The 18,265-nt window shown below is 44.1% G+C and overlaps 1 protein-coding gene across 9 annotated transcripts in view; it reads right to left on the minus strand.

Moving 5' to 3' along the window:
* LOC147006738 (uncharacterized) overlaps positions 1–14,044 on the minus strand; it is a 29,614-nt gene extending 15,570 nt beyond the window's left edge. For 3 of the 9 annotated variants that reach the window (XM_085868054.1, XM_085868055.1, XM_085868050.1), the window contains exons 1-11: positions 13,295–14,043; positions 10,657–10,794; positions 10,365–10,550; positions 10,079–10,258; positions 7,144–7,329; positions 6,851–7,036; positions 6,634–6,744; positions 6,311–6,436; positions 6,003–6,092; positions 741–889; positions 76–184 (exon numbers count right to left, since the gene is read on the minus strand). In XM_085868054.1, coding sequence (XP_085724180.1) covers positions 76–184; positions 741–889; positions 6,003–6,092; positions 6,311–6,436; positions 6,634–6,744; positions 6,851–7,036; positions 7,144–7,329; positions 10,079–10,258; positions 10,365–10,550; positions 10,657–10,794; positions 13,295–13,333 — 1,500 coding nt within the window. In that variant the 5' untranslated portion in view covers positions 13,334–14,043. Of the gene's footprint in view, positions 1–75; positions 185–740; positions 890–6,002; positions 6,093–6,310; positions 6,437–6,633; positions 6,745–6,850; positions 7,037–7,143; positions 7,330–10,078; positions 10,259–10,364; positions 10,551–10,656; positions 10,795–13,294 lie in introns of all 9 variants that reach the window. The other 6 variants (XM_085868049.1, XM_085868053.1, XM_085868052.1 and 3 more) reach the window with 6 other exon arrangements.
* Positions 14,045–18,265: the final 4,221 nt, after the last annotated feature.

An 18,265-nucleotide genomic window follows, 5' to 3' on the forward strand; every position in this document is an offset into this window, starting at 1 on the left:
CCCCAACTAAAACACATACTTACCGAGATAACTATTCTGAAGGACCTGTATGTCGTTTGCTCATGGCTTCCTTACCTTTTCCTTCTGTTTGTCCGCCTCCTGACGTTCACTATCAATCTGTTTTGAAAGTTGCTCCACCTGCTTGGCCAGGCAGCGGTTCGTTGCTCGCAGCTTTACTCGTTCGCTGCACATGGAAACATGGACACGATGCTTTGACTTTGTTATTATTCATCAGAATGTCATGAAAATTCATCCCTATTATTCATTATAAATCAAAACACCTGATGATAATGGAAAACGTGGGGACAGGAATACTGCACTGCAAATGGTGGAGACTTGTAATACCCTCCCCCACCTAGAGGCGGCGTTAAACGATACACACTTACATAGAGAATTTGCATCATTCCTTCATCCCTCCCCCCCCCCCAAGACCACCAGCAAAGACAAAACACCTCTGTACATTAATTGGGGTCATGCTGATCCTCCATAACGACTCTGGATGTAACTGGGCTCGAACTACAGGAGTATATCCCAGCAAACAAACCCACAAACACCGGTCCGTGAATTATCGTAAGGACACCGGAACAAGACCGGTTTGCGTGAGACAGCATGTTCCCACACATCTTTGTGAGAAAGAAAAGGGGAACCCCTGGACCTGGCAGTTGCGCCACATTTACGTGTCTCCACACAGGTGAGGTTTCCAGGTTTGTTTTAATGTCGCATTCACGTGCCCAACGTACCAATCATCGGCTTTCTGTCGGAGCTCGAGTTTGTCGGCCTGTCCTTGCAGCTGGGCGAGGGCATCCTCAAAGTTGGGTCTCCGAAATTCCTCGATCCCCGCCTCGATCCTCGCCTCGATCCCCGCCATCAGTACGCGCATCTCCTTGAACTGCAGGTCCGTATCGGCGGAGGGAGGAAAATGAAACAACACGTCGGAAGATTGGCTGATGCACAATCAAAAAAAAATCCACTCCGTATCAAATGAGTATTTTTAATTTGTGGTGGTCATCTAAAATATCACGTTCAAATCTCTACTCTTCCTCTTCATGCATTTATAGGTCACGTACGGTTGTTTTGTGTCTCATTGTGTGAGTTTCCCCTGCGCCCTCCACCGTCTCCTCAATATGAGCACACAGGTCCTAGTGCAGAAAACTTTGTGACCAGAGCGTTGGACTTCATGAGGCACGTCCTTTCAAACAAACCTCGGGTTGGTTGTGCTTTTGCATTTCCCACTCTGGGGTTCTCGATGTATTTGTAAATAAATAAATAAATATGTTTAATTACTTGGCAATTTTTTTTTTTTGACAAGTCTGTTGATCACTTCCGTTTGTTTGTTTGTTTGTCCGCTCACCTTCAATGGCCGACAGGTCACAATTTCAAACCGATCTTCACAAAACTTCACCAAATGGATGAGTTAGTGGTCCGACACAATCGTTTCTTTTTTGTTTTTTTTTTTAAGTCAAAAGGTCATTTTAGGCCAAAGGTCAACAACTTTTTTAAATTTCTAAAATCCTCAATTTTCATTCCATTTATTTAAAATTCCAAGACCATTTGCATATCAGGTCAATGAATGAATTCAACCATTATTTTTGAGGTCAACGTCAGTCAAAAGGTCATCAGAGGCCAAAAGGCCAACATCGGGCTAATTTCGAAAATTGTAAATTTTTATCCAATTGATAAATTTGAAGAGGATTTACACATCAGGTCACTGAATTCAACCACCGATAAATTTTGAGGTCAATGTCGGCCAAAAGGTCAACATAGGCCAAATTTCTAAAACTTTTTCTAGAATTGTTAATTTTCATCTGATTTATTTAAAATTTGAAGACCATTTGCAAATCCGGTAATTGAATTCAAGCACCAACTATTTTTGAGGACAACGTCGTTGAAAAGGTCAACATTGGCTGAGTTTCTTAAAATTGTCAATTTTCATCCAATTGACTTGAAATTTGAACAGGATTTGCATATCACGTCAATGAATTAATTCAACCATTATTTTTGAGGTCAACGTCGGTCAAAAGGTCATCAGAGTCCAAAAGGTCAACATTGGCTGAGTTTCTAAAATTGTCAATTTTCATCCAATTGACTTGAAATTTGAACAGGATTTGCATATCAGGTTCATGAATTCAACCACCAATTATTTTTATGGTCAATTGTGAACACAGGCCTAATTTATAAAACTGAGTGATGGGACCAAAAACTATTCATATAAATATAAATATGTATATACTGTGTCTCAGTATATCTCAAAAAGTTGTGGACAAGCAATGACAAAACAAGGTGGATGAGGTGGTTTGTTGACAAGAACAAGCGCATTCGATTTTGGTACAGAATTCGATTCGCCCATCAGTGGCGACAGAACGTAAACTGTTCAGCCTGGTGGAGGTACGTGCTCAACTGAGTGTCATTCTACTTTGTTATTTTTTGCCAAGTGTCGCTCTACAAGTGATTTTTCATTTATTTATTGTTTCGTAAAATAAATATTATTTATTTTAATGAATAAATTAATTTTTAAATAAATGTTCTCTCAAATATAAACTCTCCGTTGATTGGTTGGTTATACTGCACTGTTTTCTAACTGAAAACCCATCTGTTCAGCAAATGTGGAGGAAGTCACTGACAAAGCATCATTGGTTTGAGCAAACTGACGTCTGTGATGGAAATTTTGAGGGTTAAGGGGACTCGGGTCCGATGTAACTCAGCAACCCGCTGTGACAAATGTTTGTGCTGCCTCACGTGGAGGCATTTCTACCTTCAGAACTGCAACAGCTTGGATAGGCCTACCACAACTACCCTCGTGAACCCTACCCAAATCCCTCCTCCTTCCAAATGTCCAGTTTTCCCTCCTTGGCGTTTCCCTCTGTATCCATTTTGTCCACCCCATACGTGTTTTTTTTTCCATCCTGGTTTTATCTGTTACGTCTTGATCCGCTCAGAGCAATGCGATCTCTTCCACGAACTTCAACTGTGAATACAAGAATAATTAATTAAAATTCTACCACGCTTCATTATCATACTCCGCATGAGTAAGATGCTGTCTCCCCGAGGCCCAGCATACACACACACACACACACACACACACACACACACACACACACACACACACACGGGGATTGAGGCCCTCACCTGTTTCTCCAATGACATCTTGTTACGGTCAAGGTTCTTCCGCTCACCTTTTTCTTGCAGGGGCTCCATGCAAAGCCAGTTGACCAGCAGACGTACAATTTTATACATATGGGCTGTTTCACAGTCATGGTCATTTCTGGTATTTTGTACCCTTGCATGCTAAATAGCTAAATGAGAGGCTGTAGTATCTCTGTCATTAGGGCCAGTAGTTGGTACTCGTGATGGCACAACTTGGACCACTTTTTATTTGACAAAAAATGTCAATTTTTGGCAGAATGGCATAAAAATTGCCATTTTTTTGACAAATAGCTGTCTCATTTTCTCCAGGTACACTGCATTCACAGTGTATAAACAAATACAAGCAGAAATTGGTACTTTTATTCGTTGTTGCATCAATTTAATACCTCTTCTGTACTTTGTCCACAACATGTTATTCATTTCAGGCATTGAATATAACTTTTTCACCCTCAATAAATATGTCCCACCGTTCGTCCGTCAAAAAATGCCCTCTCCGGAAATGCTTATTGTAGAAGAATTTTTTTTATATAAATAAAGGGTCTTTTTAAAAGTTTATTGTGTGTTTTACCAAGTGTGTATATACCTGCACTGATATTATGCTACAAAGTTTGAGTGTAACCAATAACCTTCTATTTGCATGGCCTGCACTGATTGCCTTACATGTGTCCGTCAAAAATGTGTCCTCTCCGGAAACACCTAACTGCCACAAGTTATAAGGAAACTACTTGCTGGCTATAAATTTTGATGTTTTGTAACGTTGATATGGTCATAAATACCCATTATCAGTAAAAGGTATTTACATTTATGTGATTTATCTTGTTACAACACTGATTGAATGTGCATGTCAAAAATGTCCTCTCCGGAAGAATTTCCTTATTTTTGATTGTACAGATTAATATTTAGTTCAGGAGATGAACTCTTTATTTTTCCTTCAGGGCAGGGTGAATATTTCAGTTAGATATAAATTTTAGTGGCTAATCATGTATTACTTAAATGTCTGAGTAACAATACATTTCCAACTGGTCTTGCCTGTGTCAAATGTATGATTAATGATGTATACATGACAAATGATCATGTTGAATAAGATAATATCTTCTGTTCTGATTTAATAAATATATATTTTGTATCTAAAAATAAGATAAATGTATTTCGTTCAAGTTATATCATTCAGAATATTCATACATTCATGTCAAAACATATTGTCCTCTCCGGAAGCATTTTGGGGAATTTCCAAATGATATTTAACATTCTGAGAAACTTTTAGTGCATGGATTAAACTGCTGTTTTTTTAAGGACAGGTCCTATTTTGCATATAGCTTTAAATTATATCACTAAATTAAATAAAATATATTATTCAATAAATGTCTGAATACCAATACATCTCAAAGTTATCGCATCTTTAGAAACCGTTGGGCTAAATGATACAGCCGGTTTTTAAAAGTGTCAAAATCCCGTTGAGATTCACTTACTAGGTGTATTTTGTATTGGCATTATAAGAAAAATGTATTATTTTGCAGTTATATCTTGTACAGAATGTATTTCTTCATGCCAAAAAATTATGTCCTCTCTGGAAGAAATATGTGATTTTCGTCATATTTTTCATTGTGGTGGTAAACTTTTATTTTCAGAGATAAATTAGTAATTTTTTTAGAATATGTAGAAAAGTACGTGTCGTTTTAAAATTTTGTGCTAAATTCCATCATATGCAGTGCTATTAGTGACAGTGGAAATTAAAACATATCTTTTTTCTGGATATTTGAAACAGTTCAGTCTGTATTGATATTTCTACTAATATAATTCATTTGTATACTGAATCATAATTCCAGGAATGGAATAATACTTGTGGAACATATGGAAACCACTGAAGTTTGATAGTGTTGTTATTTTGTGGTTATAGTTGAATTGTATTAATGACTGTTATAGTTTAAAAAAATACTCCCCTAACATCCTTGGGGTATTATTTTTAATAAGAAATATTCATTCAGATGCTCCAGAAATTTGGATTTAAGTATTGTAATTAACAATGTTGGATTTGGAGAAATAAAAATATCAAAATATTGAGTTGGAATTTTTAGTGGTTGTGAGACAAACTTGGTACTCTCATTGTGAAACAGCCCATATAACAATTCATCATTTTATGGCCTGGCAGGATAACCTAGAACCCACCTGCCAACGGGGTCCACCAAAAGATCCCAAGTCCTTCCCTCTCGGGCTCTGAGTTTACGGGTCATCATCGGTCCCATCGCGTGATCTTTTCGACCCTCCCCATATTGTTTCAGGTTGCTATGATTCCATCCCTCTTCACTCTCATCGCCTGATTCATTCATCACCTTCCCATCCGAGTGTTGTCCCACAGCCAGTGTCGTGCCTAATCACATTATGTAACCTCACTGTGTTTGTCCACAAAATACATTTTGTTAAATGTGTAAAAATGAGTTACTTGAAGTTCTGGATCCTGATATTCTGGTTTCCGTGTACCCTATCACTCCAGTCCCCATGTACCCAATCACTCCAGTCCCCATGTACCCAATCACTCCGGTCCCCATGTACCCTATCACTCCGGTCCCCATGTACCCAATCACTCCAGTCCCCATGTACCCAATCACTCCGGTCCCCATGTACCCTATCACTCCAGTCCCCATGTACCCAATCACTCCAGTCCCCATGTACCCAATCACTCCGGTCCCCATGTACCCAATCACTCCGGTCCCCATGTACCCTATCACTCCGGTCCCCATGTACTCTATCACTACGGTCCCCATGCCCCCTCTGGGCAAGCATGCGATCTCCCGCTCCCTCAGGTGAGTCACTGAGTGTAAAATAAAAAATTATTTAATAATTAAACTGAAGTTCCTCACCTGTTTTTTCCTTCTCTCAGCGTTTGCAGTGAGCGTTTGAACCTTATTGCGTTCTTCCTTGAGCTCGGCCTCCAGTTCCAGGATTCGGTTCTACAAGAGCAAAACAACAAGCATGCCATATTAACGTGAGAAAAAAACAAAACAAAGGAACCTGCTGCTTGTTCAACAGGAAAGGGATGGACTGAGTGAGAAAGATGGACGAACGGCACTTTGAGTGATTGAACGGTGAAGGAACAGTTCCATTTGAATGAATCAATGCCGCGTGATGAAAAGTACGAGACCGTTGCAAGACCATTGGGCGTGCACACCTCGACGGGACGTGACTCCAGCTGAAACTCCAATTCCAGGTTGCGGCGCATCAGCTTCATTTTCTCCGCCGAAGCTTCCTCTCGAAGAGCCTGCTCTTTATGGAGAATCAGCTCGACTCGGTTCAGCTGTGCGAAAGGCAACGTACCGCACAAGGTGACGACACCTGCACAAGCCTGCAGTACGTACCCTCCCCACGATAGGACAGCACAATTGTAGAACCCCTTCATAAATAAATAAAATCAGTGGTCTACCTCTCCCACTGTTCACCCAGTTGGAAGCTTTTAAAAGCGAAACAAGGTCACCAGAAGTTTCATGGACGTACATTGTGATGAAGTTCCTCGCCAAAGTTCATGGACAATTTCAGGACCTCTTGGGTTTCCCTGCAGTTGCTGCAGAAAGATGGTGTCACCCTGACTGCTCCCTCAGGTGTCCTCTTGTGGTCGCAAAAACAAAGGAACCGAGTTAAAGGGTAATTATGATGATATGTGTGCTGATAGTCGGCAACTACTTCACTGGTGTGTGCAGCTGGCAGCACTCACCTGCCTCTCAAGGCTCTCTCGGAGCCGGTCCTGCACTTCTTTGAGAAACCATTCACGCAGCTTGTGATTGAGCTGTTCAAGTTCCTTTAATCGATCCATGTCAGCAGCTTGGTCCGGGATCTGTTGGGATTCCCTGCAGTTGCTGCATAAATTTGGCGTCACCCTGACTGCTCCCTCGGGTGTCCTCTTGTGGTCGCAAAAACAAAGGAACCAAGTAAAAAGGGTAATTTTCATGATATATGTATTGATAGTTGGCAACTACTTTACTGGTGTGTGCAGCTGGCAGCACTCACCTGGCTCTCAAGTCTCCCTCGGAGCCGGTCCTCTTCCTGTCTGGGCATCCATTCATGCACCTTGTGATTGCTCTGTTCAAGTTCCTTTTTTTGATCCATGTCAGCAGCTTGGTCCGGGATCTGTTGGGATTCCCTCCAGTTGTTGCAGAAAGATGGCGTCACCCTGACTGCTCCCTCAGGTGTCCTCTTGTGGTCGCAAAAAGAAAGGAACCAAGTTACAGGGAAATTTTCATGATATATCTGTTGATAGTCGGCATCTACTTCCTCTACAGCATCTTGGAGCATCTTGGAGACACACCGAGTGATGAGTGTGAAGTTGGAAATTGAAGGGGTGATGATGAATGTCATCAGTGCATATGCCCCACATATGGGGTGTGAGATGGAGTATAAAGAAGATTTCTGGAGTGAGTTAAATGAAGTGGTGGAGAGTGTATCCAAGGATGAAAGAGTGGTGATTGGAGCAGATTTCAATGGACATGTTGGGGAAGGGAATAAAGAGGATGAGGAGGTGATGGGGAGGTACGGTCTCAACAAGAGAAATGTGGAAGGGTAAATGGTGGTAGAGTTTGCAAAAAGAATGGAAATGGCAGTGGTAAATACGTATTTCAAGAAGAAGGAGGAACACAGGGTGACATACAAGAGTGGAGGAAAGTGCACACAGGTGGATTACATCTTAAGTCGGAGATGCAACCTGAAAGAGATGAGTGACTGTAAGGTGGTGGCAGGGGAGAGTGTTGCTCGACAGCATCGATTGGTGGTCTGTAGGATGATTTTAGAGGTGAGGTTGAGGAAGAGAGTGAGGGCTGAACCAAGGACCAGATGGTGGAAGCTGAAGGAGGAAGACTGTTGCGTGAAATTTAGGGAGGAGGTGAGACAGGCGTTGGATGGTGGTAAAGATGGGTGGGATGATTGGGCAACTACAGCAGAAGTGGTGAGGGAGATAGCGAGGAAGGTACTTGGTGTGACATCTGGACAGAGGAAGGAAGATAAGGAGACTTGGTGGTGGAACGAGGAAGTACAGGAAAGTATAAGGAAGAAGGGGTTGGCGAAAAGGAAGTGGGATAGTCAGAGAGATGAAGAAAGTAGGCAGGAGTACAAGGAGTGGGGTCGAAAGGCAAAAAGAGAGGTGGCAAAGGCCAAGGAAAAGGCATGACGAGCTGTATGAGAAGTTGGATCCAAAAGAAGGGGAAAAGGATTTATACCGATTGGCAAGACAGAGGGACCGAGCTGGGAAGGATGTGCTGCAGGTTAGGGTGATAAAGGACGCAAATGGGAATGTGCTGACGAGCGAGGAGAGTGTGTTGAGAAGGTGGATGGAGTACTTTGAGGAGCTAATGAATGAAGAAAATGAGAGAGAGAGAAGGTTGGAAGAGGTGGAGATAGTGAATCTGGAAGTGGGATGGATCAGTAAGGACAAAGTAAGGACTGCTATGAAGAAGATGAAAAGTGGAAAGGCGGTTGGCCCAGATGGTATACCAGTGGAGGCATGGAAGTGCTGAGGAGAGATGGCAGTGGGGTTGTTAACCAGATTGTTTAATAAAGTCTTGGAAAGTGAGAGGATGCCGGAGGAGTGGGGATTAAGTGTACTGGTTCCGATTTTCAAGAATAAGGGTGATGTGCAGAGCTGTGGAAATTACAGAGGGATAAAGTTGTTAAGCCACACCATGAAGTTGTGGGAAAGAGTAGTGGAAGCCCGGTTGAGAGGAGAGGTGACGATCTGTGAGCAGCAATATGGGTTTATGCCAGGAAAGAGCACCACTGATGCGATGTTTGCTTTGAGAATGTTGATGGAGAAGTATAGGGAAGGCCAGAAGGAGTTACATTGTGTGTTTGTGGACTTAGAGAAAGCTTATGATAGGGTGCCAAGAGAGGAGTTGTGGTATTGTATGAGGAAGTCGGGAGTGGTGGAGAAGTATGTGAGGATCGTGCAGGATATGTATGAGGACAGCGTGACAGCGGTGAGGTGTGTGGTAGGAATGACGGACCGGTTTAAGGTTAAAGTGGGATTGCACCAAGGATCGACTCTGAGCCCTTTCCTGTTTGCAATGGTGATGGACAGGTTGACGGACGAGATCAGGCTGCAGTCTCCATGGACTATGATGTTCGCGGATGACATCATGATCTGTAGGGAGAGTAGGGAGCAGGCTGAGGCGAGCCTCGAGAGGTGGAGGTACGCACTGGAGAGAAGGGGAATGTTAGTCAGTAGGAGTAAGACGGAGTACATGTGCGTAAATGAGAGGGAGGGTGGTGGCATGGTGCGGTTGCAAGGAGTTGAGGTGGGGAAGGTGGATTGGTTTAAATAATTGGGATCAACTGTCCAAAGTAACGGAGAGTGTGGGAGAGAAGTGAAAAAGAGAGTGCAGGCAGGATGGAGTGGGTGGAGAAGAGTTGCAGGAGTGATTTGTGACAGAAGGGTAGCTGCAAGAGTGAAGGGGAAAGTATATAAGACGGTAGTGAGACCAGCTATGTTGTATGGTTTGGAGGCGGTGGCACTAACAAAAAGACAGGAAGCGGAGCTGGAGGTGGCAGAGTTAAAGATGCTGCGATTCTCGTTGGGAGTGACGAGGATGGACAGGATAAGAAATGAGTATATTGGAGGGACAGCGCAGGGAGGACGGTTTGGAGACAAAGTGAGAGAGGCGAGATTGAGATGGTTTGGACATGTGCACAGGAGGGAAACGGAGTATATCGGGAGAAGGATGTTGAAGATGGAACCGCCAGGCAGGAGGAGAAGAGGAAGGCCAAAGAAGAGGTTCATGGATACGGTGAGGGCGGACATGCGGGTGGTTGGAGTGTCAATGGAAGATGTGGAGGATAGAGCGAAATGGAGACGGTTGATCCACTGTGGCGACCCCTAACAGGAGCAAGCCAAAAGAAGAAGAAGAAGAAGAAGTCAGCATCTACTTAACTGGTGTGTGTAGCTGGCAGCACTCACCTGGCTCTCAAGTCTCTCTCGGAGCCGGTCCTGTATGAGCATCCATTCATGCAGCTTGTGATTGATCTGTTCAAGTTGCTTTTTTTGATCCGTGTCAGCAGCTTGGTCCGGGATCTGTTTGGTTTCCCTGGAGTTGCTGCAGAAAGATGGTGTCACGCTGACTGCTCCCTCAGGTGTCCTCTTGTGGTCGCAAAAAGAAAAGAACCAAGTTATAGGGTAATTATGATGATATGTGTGCTGATAGTCAGCATCTACTTCCCTGGTGCGTGCAGCTGGCAGCACTCACCTGGCTCTCAAGTCTCCCTCGGAGCCGGTCCTGTTCCTGTATGGGCATCCATTCATGCACCTTGTGATTGATCTGTTCAAGTTCCTTTTTTTGATCCATGTCAGCAGCTTGGTCCGGGATCTGTTGGGATTCCCTCCAGTTGCTGCAGAAAGATGGCGTCACGCTGACTGCTCCCTCGGGTGTCCTCTTGTGGTCACAAAAACAAAGGAACCGAGTTAAAGTCGAATCATTGTGATATATTTGTTGATAGTCCGGAACTACTTCACTGGTGTGTGCAGCTGGCAGCACTCACCTGGCTCTCAAGTCTCCCTCGGATCTGGTCCTGCACCTGTTTTAGCAGCAATTCACGCAGCTTGTGATTGTGCTGATCAAGTTCTATTATTCGATCATCCATGTCAGCAGCTTGGTCTGTACTTCCTCGGCCACCGATCTAACACACACACACACACACACACACACACACACACACACACACACACACACACACACACACACCGTATCTCTGTCAATCCAGGTGTTCCGTGCACACACAAGGTTCGTCGGCATTTCCATAACAGACATCTTGTTCATCACTGTTCGTCATTGCACAGTGAAACTTGTTCCCTCCACCACCCGGAGGGAGATGGACGTCATGTTTTCATCCCCGTCTGTCTGTCTGTCTGTCAACAGGATGTCTCAAAAAGTTGTGGACACATTCACATGAAACTCGGTGGACACGTTGTGTGTGCGACAAGGACGAATTGTTTCGATTTTGGTGAAGATCCGAATCTGGATCTGGAAAAGCGAATTATTTAATTTCTCTCAGTGATTCTTCACCCATTGAGAGATTTCCTCCTGTGTCACGTGACATTTCAAACATGTAATGTTCTCGTCGTGTTCTCGTGGATCAGGCATTGCGTGGAGGAGGTTCGTGCTCCACCGAGTGCCCTTTGAGTTTCTCACATGTTTTGATGTTGAATCCATTAAAAAAAGTTCTTGATTTCTATTTTTATTTATTTATTTGCTCGTTCATCGTACAATTTCAGTTAAATGTTCTCAAATAGAGAAAGTTTCATGAAATAGAAGTTTTTTTTAAATCAATTTGATAAATTTGTATTTTTTTTTTTGGACAAAATGTCGGTCGGGAATCGGTGGACTCGGACTCTCCAAAATCGGTATCGGCATCGGAGCCAAAAAATCTGGCATTGGGACCAAAAGGGCTCTAATAGCAATGATACCAAACACTAGGACACTCGGTGGAGCGCACACCTCCGCCACACAATGCCTGATTCACGAGAACACAACGAGCCCATGACAAGTTTGAAATGTCACGGTGTCCATCGTTTTTGGGGCCGATCTCTCAACGGTGAAGAATCACTTGGGGAAATTAAATAATTCTCCTATCCAGATCCAGATTCGGATTTTCACCAAAAATGAATCAATTCGTCCTTGCGACACACCCAACCCGTCCACCACGTTTCATCCGAATCTGTCCACAACTTTTTGAGATATCGTGCTGTATATCGTTGTTGGCCCGATCAACGGTGAAGAATCACACAGCAAAATTAAATAATTCTAGTAGCCGGATCCGGATCCGGACCTTCACCAAAATCGAATCGATTCTTCCTCGTCCCACGACGAACCTGTCCACAAAATTTCATCCGAATCCGTTCACGACTTTTTGAGATATCCTGGACACACACAGACAGACAAACAGACAGACAGAAAGGGGATGAAAACATCATCCGCTTCACCTTCGGTGGTGGAGGTAACAACAATGGCACACCATGGTCCTCCTACTAATACTTTGTAATTGGTCACCGTCTTTGACAACAATACAAATTTTCATTACGGACCCGAGGAATCAAAAATTCAAAAAAAAATCAAAAAAAAAAAAAAAATCAAACACGTCCTGAAGGTCACCTGGATCAGGAGCAACAGTCACTCAACCTCCGCCCCCTCCACCTAGACCCTGATTTTTTTTTATGCTGATGAAGGTTGTGGTCCAGTTTCATAAAAATAGTGTGTGTAGTTTCAGAGAAGAGAGAAAATACCTATTTTGTGGGGTCAACCCCCCCTGTGGATCCTCTTAATGAGGACAGATTTTGATACACTTTGGTACATGATGGGTGATGAAGGTTGTGGTCATTTCGAGATGTTTTCGAGTTAAAGTTTTATTGTACGAACGGAATCATCACTCACTGTCCGTCCCTCATCATGTCTCCACAATGAGACTCACAATGAGTCTCCACAATTTTAGGACCCCCTCTCCTCACTCATCCACATCACACATCACCACCACCCCCCACCCCCCCCTCCAACACTCCCCATGCCAAATCACATAATCCTCATTTCTCCACTCCCACTCTTCACAAAGTTCCTCTCCTTCCTTCAACCCCCCCGCCCTCCGCAAACAGCTCCCCCACCAAGGGTTACTCCTCTCACCTCCCACCCCACCCCCGATACTCCCTTATATTACCCACTTATCCCCCGACTGTCAATGCTCCTTTCACCCTCCCCTCTCTCACCCCCACATCATCCTCCCCCTCCACGTTCCAATCGACACCTTCCCTCCACATTATCCCCCCTCTCCCACCCCCCACATCATCCTCTCCCCCCTTTACGTTCCAATCGACACCTCCCCCCACATTATCCCCCCTCTCCCACCCCCACATCATCCTCTCCCCCTTCCAAGTTCCAATCGAAACCTTCCCCCGACATTATCCTCACCTCTCCAAACCCCCCCCATCTCTCCCCTCCAAGCACTCTCTCGTTCTATATCTTCATTTAACCTCCCCTCCCTCCCGTGTGTTCACAGTTCCACAACACACAAGGAACTATTATACAGGAGGAGACCATTTGGCCGATCAAGTGTTCGCAATAACCGACGACCTTTAACTCCGACCTATCGGCCCGACCTCACCCCCCGCACAATGACAACCCGTGTTCACCATCTGCCGCGCTTTCCTCCACGTCACCTCCTCGGACATCGCGCACTCCGAACCAAGAGGGACTGGACGCGTCGCTCGAACGTTACTCTCGTTCAACGTCTTCCTTCGATTCAAAAACCGCGCTCCTTCTTCTTCTGAATGTTGTTGTTGTTTTAGGAACGTTAGGTTCTCGGAAGGATGTTTAAACACACAAACAAGTTTGTAAACCTCACGTTGTGTGGTATTAAATGTGAATAAAATTGTTTTATTGTTAAACACGTGAAGCTTGCGGATGGGCGTGGCTTAAAAAGGAAGGGGATCGCTTGATGACGTCACGCGTTCGACTCGTTCAACGTCTTCCTTCGACTCAAACCAGCAGTTCTTCTCCTCTCCTTATGAATGTTGTTGTTGTTGTTTTACGTCTGTAAAAAATTTTGTGAACAACTTTTTTTGTTTTAAACAATTTTGTAAACCTCATGTTGTGTGGTATTAAATGTGAATAAAATTGTTTAATTGTTAAATACGTGAAGCTTGCGGATGGGTGTGGCTTTAAAAAGGAAGGAGAACGCTTGGTGACGTCACACGTTCGACTCGTTGAACGTCTTCCTTCGATTCAAAACAGCTGTTCCTATTTTTCTTCTTCTTCTCTTTATGAATGTTGTTGTTGTTGTTTTACGTCTGTAAATTTTTTTGTGAACAATTTTTTTGTTTTAAACTATTTTGTAAACCTCATGTTGTGTGGTGTTAAATGTGAATAAAATTGTTTTATTGTTAAATACGTGAAGCTTGCGGATGGTCGTGGCTTAAAAAAGAAAGGGGATCGCTTGGTGACGTCACGCGTTCGAAACGATCCGACTGAAGGCCCAAGTGGTGCTGGAATCGAACCCAGACTCAGCACCCACCCCACGTGTTTATACCATCCTCATGCGGTTGGTGAAGGATTAACAAAAACAGCAGATTCACAAAGAAGGACTCACGGGTGTCGGCATGGACGCACGAACACTGAACAACGATAAATGACGAAGCACAACATGCACAGACAAAACTACTCCAATGTTTGAACGAAGCAAGCCCAGCCAGCCGCCTCGACTTCAACCGCAACCCAGAAAGGAAGAGTGTGTGTTCGTGTTACACTCGTTTGGTTCATTGTTTAACGACGGTGCACTCATGGGGGCTGGGCTTGTGATTATGAGAACCTGTGAGTGTTCGAGTATGCCGGTCACAGGTTGTCATGGTTACGAGCATCCTCCAAGAGGAGGGGAATCCACTTTGACCCCTCCAAGCTTCACCCCTCCAGAGATGCTTCAGTAGCAACGCTGGTTGAGGTGGTTAAGATTTAAGAAGGTTGTTCGCTGGTCAGTGAGTTTGCTGCTGGTGAGAGAAACACTGGGGGAGCGAACCGTCCGAGCGTTATCCAGTGCAGGCGCGGTGTGGAGCGGAGGCCAGACCAGTAACGCCATCCATTAGATCATGGTCCTTCTTCCCTGTTCTTTCTCTCTTCCAACTCGTCCACTGTGGGTACACAAAGACTAATTACGAGGGCAACGCCTGATGAACCGTTATTTTCAGAGCAACTACTGACTCACACCCCGTCCGTTCTTAATCTAAAGTACTGGCATTACACCCAGCTCCACCTCTTCAACATGCATCTCAACATCCCTTCACTCCATCAAGTTAGATGCCACCCCAAAACGAGGTGGTCGAGTTATGATAAAACGAGGTGGACGAGTTATGATAAAACGAGGTGGATGAGTCTTGATAAAACGAGGTGGACGAGTTATGATGTAACGAGGTGGACGAGTTATGATAAAACGAGGTGGACGAGTTATGATAAAACGATGTGGACGAGTTATGATAAAACGAGGTGGACGAGTTATGATAAAACGAGGTGGACGAGTTATGATAAAACGAGGTGGATGAGTTATGATATAACGAGGTGGACGAGTTATGATAAAACGATGTGGACGAGTAATGATAAAACGATGTGGACGAGTTATGATAAAACAAGGTGGACGAGTTATGATAAAACGAGGTGGACGAGTTATGATAAAACGAGGTGGATGAGTTATGATATTACGAGGTGGACGAGTTGTGATAAAACGAGGTGGACGAGTAATGATAAAACGATGTGGACGAGTTATGATAAAACGAGGTGGACGAGTTATGATAAAACGAGGTGTATGAGTTATGATATTACGAGGTGGACGAGTTATGATAAAACGAGGTGGACGAGTTATGATAAAACGAGGTGTATGAGTTATGATATTACGAGGTGGACGAGTTATGATAAAACGAGGTGGACGAGTTATGATAAAACGAGGTGGATGAGTTATGATATAACGAGGTGGACGAGTGATGATAAAATGATGTGGACGAGTTATGATAAAACGAGGTGGATGAGTTATGATATAACGAGGTGGACGAGTTATGATAAAACGATGTGGACGAGTTATGATAAAACGAGGTGGACGAGTTATGATAAAACGAGGTGTATGAGTTATGATATTACGAGGTGGACGAGTTATGATAAAACGAGGTGGACGAGTTATGATAAAACGAGGTGGATGAGTTATGATATAACGAGGTGGACGAGTTATGATAAAACGATGTGGACGAGTTATGATAAAACGATGTGGACGAGTTATGATAAAACGAAGTGGACGAGTTATGATAAAACGAGGTGGACGAGTTATGATAAAACGAGGTGGACGAGTTATGATATTACGAGGTGGACGAGTTATGATAAAACGATGTGGACGAGTTATGATAAAACGAAGTGGACGAGTTATGATAAAACGAGGTGGACGAGTTATGATGAAACGAGGTGGACGAGTTATGATAAAACGAGGTGGACGAGTTATGATATAACGAGGTGGACGAGTTATGATAAAACGAGGTGGACGAGTTATGATAAAACGAGGTGGATGAGTTATGATATAGCGAGGTGGACGAGTTATGATAAAACGAGGTGGACGAGTTATGATAAAACGAGGTGGGTGAGTTATAATCGCTCTGTGCGATCACATCGATTCCATTGTGGTTCAGGTCCGGACATCCATATCCAGCCAATAAATGGATACAAAACGGAAACTGTTCAACCTTCTGAAGGGACCAATGAGCTCGATCGAGTGCCGTTGTTGTTGTTGTTTTTTCATGTTAGCGGCGGCACGAGGAACAAAAATCCTTATTTTAAACTCGTTTAATACCCTCACTCATTGTGAATATTTTATTTAGCTTTTACTACTTTCAAAAATGAATTTATAACGACACAACGTCATCACCAAACGGACCAATGAACGACGCGCTTGGTCCACAACCGGAAAAGGCGCCGACATCCGGGTCCTTCACTAAACGTCATCACCCAACGGACCAATGAACGACGCGCTTGGTCCACACCCGGAAACAGCGCCGACATCCGGGTCCTTCACGCGAAGCGCCGTCCAATCCGCGGGAGAGATCGACCTGAAAATGGTGAGTGCCGCACTCAGGACAGAGATTTCAATGTTTTTCCTTTGATGAAGGGTTCATCCCGAAACGTCAGCACCTTGTTTTTATCCACGTCGGATCGACATAACCACCCTTGGTATTTGCTTGAGGATGGCGTCCCCTTTCGTCCCCGCCGCGTTCCGAACATGGCGCCCACGGTCATTCTGTCCCGTTTGTTGTGTGACGAACATGAAATTATTTATTTATTTTGTCGTTTTGTAATTTTTTTTCCCCCTTTACTTCCTCTCAGGGGAGGGGGCATGGGCTCGGTTAAAAACACACAACCCCCCCCCCCTTGACAAGACCCCCACCAACAGCACTCCGTACACAATGACCCATCAATACTCAAACTACCAACAAGTCTTATCACCATCCCCATCCCCCTCTACCTCCATAACTCCCAGGTACCGATCTCATTCTAATTTAAACTTATCTACTGTTTCTGCTGCCACTACCTCTCCTGGGAGACCATTCCATACATGAACTACTCTCTGAGTGAAAGTCCTCTACCTCACGACCGTCTTCAATCAACTCTTCTTTACTCTCAGGCTACGGCTCCTGGTCCTATCACTGTCTTCTCTGTTGAATAATTAATTTTCACTTATTTTATCTCTACCTTTCATTATCTTGAACATCTCCATCATATGTCCTCGTAACCGCCTCCTTTCTGGTGAATAAAGTCCCGTCTCCTTCAAACGCTCCTCATGGCTGAGTTGAGCGAGGCACCGAATCAATCCAGTAACCCTGCACTGAACCCTCTCCATGGAATCTGTCCTTCCTGAGTTGTGGTGACCAAAACTGCACAGAATATTCTCGATGTGGCCCTCACTAAATTCCTATACAATATTAACACCTCCTCTTTTGATTTATATAATTGATCCCCCTCCGAATACAACCTAAAACCCTGTTTGTTTTACCTAGAGCTGCCTGGCACCGTGCTGACTGCTTACCTCCCGTATCTATTCCCACCCCCAGATCCTTCTCCTGTGGTGACACGCTCCAACATGATCCCTCACATCCTGTAATCTCTATTTTCATTGTTCTTCCCCATCCCCAACACCTTGCACTTGCTCAGGTTAAATCACATCTGCCAGTCTTTTTATCCAATGTACACAATAATCAATACTTTCCTGAATCTGATCACCACCCCCTCCGCTATCCACCTCACCTCCAAGCTTTGTGTTACTCTTTACCCCATTATCCAAATCGTTGATGTAAATAATGAATTGTAATGGTCCGAGTACTGATCCCTGAGGTTCCCCACTACTTACATCCCCCCGAGCAAGAGATCCTCCCACTCACAGCCACTCTTTGCTTCCTACCACGAAGCCAGTTTGCAATCCAATTATCTACCTGACCAGCCACTCCACAAGCCCTCACCTTGGCTAACAACCTCCGATGTCGTACCTCATCAAATGCCTTCTTGAAGTCTAGATATACTATGTCCACTGCCTTTCCGTGACGTTCTACCGTGGCGCACACGGGTTAGTCGAGTTACTAATGAGG

Source organism: Eptatretus burgeri, unplaced genomic scaffold (genome assembly GCF_056783735.1).
Source record: "Eptatretus burgeri isolate ZD-2024b unplaced genomic scaffold, Ebu_testis_v1 Ebu_testis_scaffold_3155, whole genome shotgun sequence".
In the NCBI taxonomy this organism is placed as follows: domain Eukaryota; kingdom Metazoa; phylum Chordata; class Myxini; order Myxiniformes; family Myxinidae; genus Eptatretus; species Eptatretus burgeri.